Source organism: Sus scrofa, chromosome 8 (genome assembly GCF_054392235.1).
Source record: "Sus scrofa isolate SSC_HxYL_T2T_F1_AM1 chromosome 8, Sscrofa_HxYL_maternal_Yorkshire_Landrace_v2.0, whole genome shotgun sequence".
In the NCBI taxonomy this organism is placed as follows: domain Eukaryota; kingdom Metazoa; phylum Chordata; class Mammalia; order Artiodactyla; family Suidae; genus Sus; species Sus scrofa.
Genome location: NC_139390.1, coordinates 61,281,340 through 61,291,404, shown reverse-complemented (window position 1 = coordinate 61,291,404; position 10,065 = coordinate 61,281,340). Strand labels below are relative to the sequence as shown.

The following is a 10,065-nucleotide window of genomic DNA, read 5'->3' as shown; positions in this document are numbered from 1 at the left end:
TCTTAAATTTCTCAAAATAATATCATCTAGTATTTAATTTAGAGCAACATGACATAGATAGATATAGAACTTTGACTACTTCATATCCGTGTGATCCAGTTAAAAAATCAGAGATAAAAAGATTTGAGATGCTAGAGATAAAATGAGTAGTGATTACTCCTTTTACGATACTAACTGAAACATCACTTACTTTTATATTCAGAAACTCATTCCAGGGCTCTTTTGATTATTTTATTTTAGCATTTTAAAAAATATTGAATAATACCAATTTTTTCTTTTCTTTCAATTACCTTTGGCAAAAAAATTATAACCCACCTATATAAAGAAATTATGTATTTTTCATAAATATCAAATGTCTTTTAAAAATACAATAATGTTTTGACTCTTTTTGTGTATGTGTCTTTTTTTTTTTTTTTTTTTTTTAGGGCTGCACCCATGGAGGTTCCCAGGCTAGCGGTCAAATTGGAGCTGTAGCTACTGGCCTACACCAGAACCAGAGCAGCACGGGATTCAAGCAGGCGCGTCTGCAACCTACACCACAGCTCACAGCAACACCAGATCCTTAACCCACTGAGCGAGGCCAGAGATCAAACCCGGCTCCTCATGGATACCAGTCAGATTTGCTTCTGCTGAGCCATAATGGGAACTCCTCTTTTGATTCAATTTTAAATATATTGAAAAACCCATGAAGTAATTTTTTTTAAATGACTGTACAACTCGTGCATAAATAATAAATTTTACTTCATCCTTGTATTTTTATAGCAGTCATTTAATTTGAGATTCCGTTTTTATAAAAATTTCATATGCTAGGAGTTCCCATTGTGGCTCAGTGGAAATGAATCTGACTAGTATCCATGAGGACACAGCTTTGATCCCTGGCCTTACTTAGTGGGTTAAGGATCTGGTGTTGCCATGAGCTATGGTGTAGGTAACAGACACAGCTTGGATCTGGTGTTGCTGTGGCTGTGGTGTAGGCCAGCGACTGCTGCTCCGATTCAACCCCTAGCCTGGAAACTTCCATATGCTACAGATGCGGCCATAAAAAGGCAAAAAATAAAAATAAAAAAATTTTAAAATCAAACTTGATATGTCTAAAAGTATCTTTTTTGCTTCCAGCTTTGTCACAATGTGATTCAATAAGCATGTCAAGAATATCTAATACATTTTTCATTACCACATATTAATATTTTAATTGCAGAGTTCCCATCGTGGCACAGCGGAAACAAATCCGACTAGGAAACCATGAGGTTTTGGGTTCGATCCCTGGCCTTGCTCAGTGGGTTGAGGATCTGGCATTGCTGTGAACTGTGGTGTAGGTTGCAGACGTGGTTCAGATCTGGTGTGGTGGTGGCTGTGGCTGTGGCTGTAGCTGTGGCCGGCAGCAACAGCTCCATTTAGACCCCTAGCCTGGGAACCTCCATGTGCTGCGGGTGCAGCCCTAAAAAGACAAAAAAAAATTTTTTTAATTGCAATTTAAGGAACAAAGATTCTGCATTCAATGAATTGGAATTTTTTTTTTTTTTTTTTTTTTTTAGCATCATGTTTCAAATTAGCAGTAATGGTGTTGCTTTTCTCTAACGGCTTTATCCTCTGATCATCTATCATGTGAAAATCTAGCCTTGCGGGCATCGATGTAACTGCAGAAAGTTATTGACTTTTTGCTTTTTAAAAAATTCTGTTATTACTTTTCTCGAAAGGAATTTATCTCTAAAGGCTCTCTGAGATAAATCTGGGCTGCTTTCTGGCCTGTCCTCAGAGAATTCGCCGACAGCACCTCCACCCACTTCCTCCTGCACAAAAGATTGAAGAGATGAAAGCTTGCTCCTTTTGCAAAAATATTAGTAAGAATGTCTCTTGGACATACAAATCTTTTATTCATTATTACTCCACATCACTGTCACTCTGTGATGAATCTGAAAACAACCTCAAGAGGAAGCACTTTTAATAACGGTGCTCATTATTCCTGTGAACTGTTTAAAATAAACTTAATCAAGTAATTAGAGAAAATAAAAGCTTTCCTCTCCTGTAAAGGATGTTTTATTTCTTAAATCTTGTGAGCTGCTATGTCATTATCAAGGCAAAGTTAGTTATCCTCCAATAGAAAGTCTGAAGAAATGTAGATGCATTTTGTCTGTGGTCTTCCATGTCTTTATTCATTATTCTTTTGTTGTCTTTTAGAAGAGTGTTTCTCTGGTGTTGATTTCTCAGTACAGTGTAGTTCATCCAAAAGTCTTTCTGGGTCCAAAGAGAAAGACAAATGACATATGATATCAAGTATATCTGGAATCTAGTATATGGCACAAATGAACATTTCCACAGAAAAGAAACTCAAGGACTTGGAGAATAGACTTGTGGTTGCCAAGGGGGAGGGGGAGAAGGAGTGGGATGGACCGGGAATTAGATGCAAACCATTGCATTTGAAGTAGATAAGCAATGGATCCTGCTGTATAGCTCTGGGAACTCTATCCAGTCACTGGTGGCGGAACATGATGGAGGATAATGTGAGAAAAAGAATATGGGTGTATATATATATATATATATATACTGGGTCCTATGCTGTACAGTAGAAATTGACAGAACACTGTTAAATCAACTATAATGGAACAAAATAAAAATCTTAAAAAGACAGAATTGTGAGGAACAAAAAAGTCCAGAGGTTTCCCTCAAAGCAGAGAGGTTGGTATATACCTAGTTTGAAGACACAGCTGTGAAAAGGAATAATTAGGATTACTGGAATTACTATAAAATGTATGACATATTAGTATTCAAAGAGAAGGCAAACTTAGTTATAAGCTGGGAATTCAACCAAATGCCAAAAGTGATTGTGGAAAGAGTTGAAACATATCCTTGTCACTAAATAATAGACACCCATCTTCAGAAGCAAATAGACCCCCACTCATTTGATCATTTTCTTGTAATTGCTACAAGTGACCATCTCCCCTTGAGCCTGACCTCTGTAGCTCCACAGCTGGCTTCTACCCTGAATTCTGTAGAGACCATGGGCTAAATTGAGCTTTTGGAGTCTCAAGTCTTTAAACTTGCTTTTAACTTCCATAATCTCAGCAAAATCTTTACTCTTCAGGATTAGATACCCTTCAGCAAAACTTTTCTCTAAATTTCAAATTTTAAATTAGGGTGGTATTTCAAAATGAATTAGCCTGCATGAACATAAGCAGTACATAACAGAAACATGGGAGATGCATGACAGGGTGCCGGTAGTCTCAGAAAAGTTTAAAAAAAAGACACAGGACTTTTACTATTTTGTTAGTCTATAAATCTTACAGGTGACACTGGCTTAATAAATACTTGCTGAATGAATGGATGAGTGTCCTATAAAACATTTAGAACAGGTCATTATTATTTCACAAATAGTCCACTAGCCATTTTTATATAATGATGCTATTCATAGTTTACAGTTATATCAAAGTGACTGTAAAGCCCAACATTCTCCAGCTGGGTTTTATGAAGTATTTTCTGCCCTGAAAATATTACAGTTAGTGGCAATAGTGTGGCGGTTGATACAGACACGTCCTAGGTGAATGCCTTCACAAAGTGCGAACGGAGGATTTCAGTTCCCAAGAACATCCAGGAATTAGCAAAATTTGGATATTTCATACCAAAAATAGACAAATTTTTCTTGCACTAGATCGCAGGGACTGCCACCATCCTCTGCAATGCCACCATCCTCTGCAATAGGTCATCATCATTGTTATCTAGCCTGGAATTCTTTCTTTTTTAAAAATTGAGTGAATAATGCACCATAAAGCTCATCCCCAATTCAATGATTTTTCTTTCATATCACCACTAATTCCAGAACATTTTCACTACTTTAAAAGGAAACTCTGTCTTTATTAGCAGTCACTCTTCTCTCTCCCAAGCCTCTAAAAGCTACTGTTTTCTGCCTGTGAGGAGTTGCCTCTTCTGGGTGTTAAGCATGAATTGAATCATACCATGTGAAGCCTTTGGTGTCTGACTCCTTTCACTTAGCAGAATGTTGCTGATGTTCCTCTGAGTTGCAGCATCAGTCTTTGGCTCTAGTGCAGACATCGCAGTGTTCTCCCTCTTCAGCTGCTGCTGCCTACTCTCCACTGAAGTCACGGTCATGTTTTTCAAGTGTAAATTGAATCATCTCACTCCTCTACGTAAAATCCTCCAAGCATTTCCCATTTTACTTAGAGAAGAATTTGAATTCCTTCCCATGGTGTTTCAGTGATGGGCTCCCTTCCTGCCTATTTCCCCAGCCTCAGGTCCCCACACTCACTTATTCAAGCTGTACCAAGTCTGGGCCAGTTACCCTGGCTTCCTTCTGCTACTGGAACTCTTCAGGCTTGGTGTTTCTTTCACTTTCTGCCTCAGGGCCTTTGCAAGTGATGGTCCCTTTATCTGGGGCTCTTTTTTTCACAGATCTTGCTGGGACTGGCTTCTTCTCACCTTGCAGACCTCTTGTATCATCCACCTCATTGTCTTGTATCAACCCGAGATAATCCTGAGTCAGGTGTCTTTCCTCCAACCCCAGTCGCTTTCTGTTGTTTCATTACCCTGTTCTAATTTCTCTGTTGCATTTCCTACTCTCTGAAATTGTTCTTTTTTTTTGTTTTTTGTTTTTTTTTTTTTTACATGTGCTTATTATCTGCCTCCCCTTGAAAATCTGTCAACTGACTTGGTCCCTGCTGTATTCCAAGCTTTTAGAGTGGAACCTAGAAGGTGACCAATCAACATTTGAAGGAACGCATGGTTGTCCTGCCTGGAATGACTAAATCTTCCACACCTTGTCCCTAAAAGCTTGGTGTCTACCTATTACTAGATTTTGCTATTGCCAACTGCTACCGGACTGCTTTTCCATCTCCTGCTGACTCTCATTCTGCTGACATTCCACCCTTCTCCCCTTCCTAAAGTTCCCCATGATGACTTTGCTGGGCATCCCGTCACAGGCTAGCAGGTCTCACAAATCTAGTCCATGACCTAGTTGAGCCTTCATTCTTATAGGTTATAAACAGAAAGCAAAGTCCTGTTGCCAATTTTCAAGAGATAAGCAGGTGAGAGGAACCAGCATGATACCAAGAATCAACGTTTTAGTCTTTTTTTACTTTCTTTGTTTTTAGGGCCACACCTGCAGCATATGGAGGTTCCCAGGCTAGGGGTCAAATCAGAGCTGTAGCTGCCGGCCTATACCACAGCCACAGCAATGCCGGATCTTTAACCCACTGAGCAAGGCCAGGGATTGAACCCACAACCTCACGGTTCCTAGTTGGATTCATTTCTGTTGCACCACGACGGGAACTCCAAAATTTTCATCTTGAAGAGGGTAAGTGGTGTTCTGTAAATGCTGCACCACACCTGCTGGTGTGTTACAGAAGTATAAGCTCCATTTAAATGAACGTGAATTTCTAAACACAGATTGGACTGTTTCTAACCAAACTGTTAAGCTTCCACTGCAGAGACCTGGGATCTAGCTTCTTTGGAATATTTGCACAAAAGAAAACTTTTGAAATCAGTCTTTCCTTCCATTTAGTCATTCGTAGAATTCCCCAACCTCACCTCCTATGTAGGTAAAGTGTCTATTTTCTCTCATTCTTCCATCCATCTTCTCTTATCATCCAAGGCACATAATAGCATGACCATTCATTTGCAAGTCTTTTCTTAAGCATCTTTTTTCAAAAATAACAACTCATATAGACTGAGTGAAGGAAAAGCCATAAATAGGGAGAAAATTGTTGCCACACATTTAGCCCACAAACGCTCCAGGTGCATAAAGCATTTCTATCACGTGGGTAAGGAAAAAACTGACAACCCAAAGGGGAAGAATGGGCAAAAGAGATAAATGAACTTTTCTCTAAAGAGAAAACAATAATGGCCAACAGATTTGTGAAAAGACACTTGATCTCATTAATAATGGGAATTGCAAAGTAAATCCACAATGAGATTCCACTCCCATCAGAATGGTGTCACTGCTGGTGGTGGCGTGGACAACACATAGGAAACAATATCAAGTTTCACTAGATTATCCCTTGTGACCCAATAAGTCTACTCCTAGGTGTATAACTCAGAAAACTCTTGCATATGTGCACCAAAGGCCATGTACTAGACCATCCAGAGCAGCCTGATTCATGCAGGAAAAACCTCGTAATACAGGAGTCATTTCTCCTCCTGACCTGAGGGTGGGTAGAAAAAGCACTGGCCCTGACCTCTCAGTGCACAGGGGGCAGAGACACAAGGAGGGCCGTGCGAGGCCAGAGGCACCCCCCCCCCATTCCACCGACATCGTTTGCATGGCTTTTTTTTTTTTCTTACTATTTTGAAAATAATCAAAGCAAAAGTAATCTTGACCCAAATTTCTTCTCATCCATCACTGAGCCTGGACCAGACTCTCTAACCTGGCCTTTCTCACATACTTCCTGGATATGAACAACTTTAAAGTGGTAGCCATCAGGGTTTTGTTTGTTTGTTTGTTTGTTTCACTTTATCTGTGAGGATTATTTTCTTGCCTCTCTCTGTTTCTGACACTATTCCAATGGACCTTTATAGTGCAGCTCCTTGAGTATGGGTTTGGGGTCCTTTATCAATTGTAATTTCCTGTAGGAAGATGGCTAAATGTTGCATCCTTAAGGACACGCCTTGCCTGTGGTGGATCACAGAGCGCAGGTCTGATACAGTAAAATCCCTGACTTAGAGGAGAAGCATCTTCCAGAATAGAATGGCCAGCAGCTCCCCACATGCTGATACCCTTGGGCAGGTTGTTTGAGTATCTCTAAGCATCATCAAATGAGAGTCAAGATAATTTTAGATCCCAGAAATGCCATGAATAGTAAAGGAAGTAGCATGGGAAGTGCCTGATATGAGAATGTCCCTTAAGAAATGTTAATGTCCTTTCTTCCCACCCTTTCCTCAGCGCTCCTTTCAAAAGGGGGTCAACAAGATCCCTCATGTCTTTTTGGAGAAGGAAATTAGACCCATTTCAGCCAGGGACCTGGAAGAGACTGTTCCCTGGATGTTTCCACTTTGGAAGGAGAGTTTGGGGAGGGATATCGAAAGTCAGGTCCCTCTGGAAATCAGAATACAACAGCCAGAGAGAGACAGCAGGGGAAGTGCATAGAAAAAGGAATTACCTTAGTCTTGGAATTCCGCGGGACCAGAGACCTCCCTGAATTGTTAGAAATGTGTGTGGTCAAGTCCCGGCAGGACAGCTTTTTCACCTTGACTTTAACAAACAACTGCTTTCTCTAAAGGGTCTTAGACCTTGCAGGAGTTGGGGGCACAATAACAACAACACAGAACCAGCACCGCTCTGATATTCTCGGGCGCTGAGCCCGGAGCTGGGGAGGAAGAGGAAACAGGAGAGGCGCTTGGCTCCTGGAGCTCTGGGCGGGTGAAGCAGGGGCGTCCGAACAGAGCATCGCTACCACCAAGTTTAAAACCCGGGATCCCAGCCTGCGCGGCCTCCTGGCTTGTCATCCCCTCCAGCTTCCCCTCCCTCCCTCTCTCCGGAGAAGGGAATAGATGTTCCGTTCTCCTTTGTTCCAGAGCCCCTCGGCGGGAAGGTGAAAGTGCGCGGTACCCTGAGTCAGAAACCTGTGCGGGGGGCGCGGGTCCAGCCGCTGGATGGAGCGGGAGCCCGCAGCGGGCTGGGAGTGACGCGTGGGAGGCCGAGGGCAGCGAGGTGACGCGCGAGGACCTCGCCGCCTCAGCCCACGTGTCCTCGAGATTTAAAAGTTGGCAGCGCGCGGAGTCGCCAGTCTGGCAGCGGAGCCGGGCGAACAGCAGGCCGAGGACGCAGACACGCGGCGAGAGCATCGCCTGGAGCGCAGGGTCCCGGGCCCCCAGCCGCCCTCAGGCGCCGAGATGCAGGGAGTCGCGAACCGCCGCCTCGGGCAGTCCCCCGCACAGGTGACCGCGGCGCCCCCGCTCCTGCTGCTGCTCCTGCTCTCCTGTTGCACGGAGCCTGGCCGAGGTGAGTCGACCCAGCGCCCCCCAGGCAACCGCGCCGCTTCCCCCTGCTGCGATCGCCGCGCTCCCTTCCCTTCCTTTCTCGCCTCTTCTCTGGTCTCTGGGATTCGCCACCCCTCGTGCCGCAGGCCTCCCCAGGCTCTCGCTCTGAACGCAGGTGCAAGTCCTCAGGCCCTGAGGCAGCCAGCGGCGCAGGTGCCAGTGGCCCGACTGGCTTGGCGTAGGTCCCCCTCGGACTTGGGATGTCCAGCCCCCCGTGTCCCCTGGGTAACGGGAGTTAGAATAGTGAACATTAAAGTGAACATCCTTTGATGGCAAGACTGGTGGGTTTGGTACCTTGCCTACTGAGGAAAGTGCTCAGCTTCCTTGGTGAGTGAGCTGTTCTGTTCAGATAACCTGAGCCCTAACCAGGCCCCATTCCAGACGCGTCTGAGGGGAAGGAGTGGACTCTGTGCCTCATTAGTTTTGAGGCACCAGGACAAGAGAAGAGACTTTCTCATGACGCAGAGCCAGGCTTTCAGTTAGTGCTACTGCCAGAGCCAGTGAAGGCAGGTGCCAGTAGCTAATGGGGACTTCCTGAGCTTGGCTTAGAGAAAACAGGCGGGCAAAGCAAACGCAATGTTGGGAAAGGGTGTCTGAGGCTTGGGAGACAGGGAGGGCAGATGCCAGAAGCTCCAATGGAGCGGTCACTCCCTGTTCTCTTAAGAGTACCTTTTCAGGGGACCAGCCTTCATCTTGCGTCTCTGAGCCAGGGCCCCTCCAGCACTAGCCACTGCCCTGCTAGGATCAGGAATTTTCCAGCTTTGCAACAGGTTCTCTTCAATTCCCTCTGCTCCCCTGTCAATAAGATAAAGGAGGGCCGACTGTTAGAGAATGTTAGAGACTTGAAACTAACTGCAGGGATGTTCCTTAGCCTGCAGTCTAGCCCTCAGTCAGAGGCAGGGGCGTGTGTGTATTTTTGTTGTTGTCATCTCATTGTTTTCCACCTTTCCTTGAGGCACTGGAGAGTGGGGAGGTGGGGACACCTCTGCCTGAAAAGCAAGGTAATTGGCTATGAATTCTAAGCAGTCAGAAGCTAGGAGCACTAAACCTTCTCCATCATCTATTCAGCAGTGATACCACAGGGCTACTGCAAAGTCATGTTCATCTTTTTCTATTTTTAAATTTTTATTGGTGAAATTAGGATGGTAATCTTCATCTACCTTATTAAGGAAGCAGATAACCATAGTTTAATTTTTCCCTCTGTAAAGCAAATGTATTTTCCATGTATATTATGTACAATATGCTTGCAGTGATTTTTGCACCATTGGGCAATAACTTCTTTTTGGGGCGGCAGGGGCATTTTCAGGCTTCTGGTGATTGCGTAGAAACTATAGAAAGTAGCAGCTGAATTTTTTTTTGTTTTTAAAGACAAGTCTTGGGTTTTATTGCCAAAAGACCTTATCTACTGATTGACCCACCTCTCATAAATACCCTCAATATTTCTCAGGTAAAGAGATGAGATACCACTTTTCCTACAGAGACCCCCCTAGACTACCCTTTTGTGTCTTCTTTCCCTTTCAGACCTGCTCTTGCTACTAAAGCATTAATGTTATCACTCTAAATATGTGAGGGGGCGGGAAGGGGATGAATTTTCCCTAGTTATCAGCCTTCATCTTCATCATCCCTAGTCACCTGTCCTGGTGACCTGCCCTCGTCCTGAGCCCCCAAGGATAGCACTGGAGGGGAAGCATGACATGCTGAAGCCAAAACTGAGGGATAATCACCAAGATTAATCATTATGCAAGGGACAAGTGCATGTACGGAAAACAACAAAGCAGCTGCCACAAAGCCAGAGGAAAGGAAATGTAAGTGCCACCTCCTTGGCAAAAATGAGTGAGCAGATCGCACAATAGCAAGGAGAAGATAAGGAGCCAGGCACAGATTCAGTAGCTGGAAACAGTTTACTCTTCTTTCTTAAAATAAAGAAGGAAATTTCCTAAAAGAGGGTCACATTTGGACACCTGCAATAAACTGGCACCCAGTGGAGCCTGTGACAATATGTGATCAAGTGCCTAAGACTAAGAAGTATCTTTTCCTACTAGGCCGCTGCTCATGGGATGGTTCTTAAAATGCAGTTAG

At 43.8% G+C, this 10,065-nt stretch overlaps 1 protein-coding gene across 2 annotated transcripts in view; it reads left to right on the top strand.

The window, feature by feature from the left end:
* The first annotated feature begins 7,698 nt into the window (after positions 1–7,698).
* The window catches only part of NMU (neuromedin U), a 26,301-nt gene continuing 23,934 nt past the window's right edge, over positions 7,699–10,065 (top strand). The window contains exon 1 of one of the 2 annotated variants that reach the window (XR_014811897.1): positions 7,699–7,948. Coding sequence is in view for 1 of the 2 variants with exons in the window: in NM_001444702.1 (NP_001431631.1) it covers positions 7,840–7,948 (109 nt within the window). In the remaining variant the exon portion in view is untranslated. 2 annotated transcript variants of the gene reach the window in all.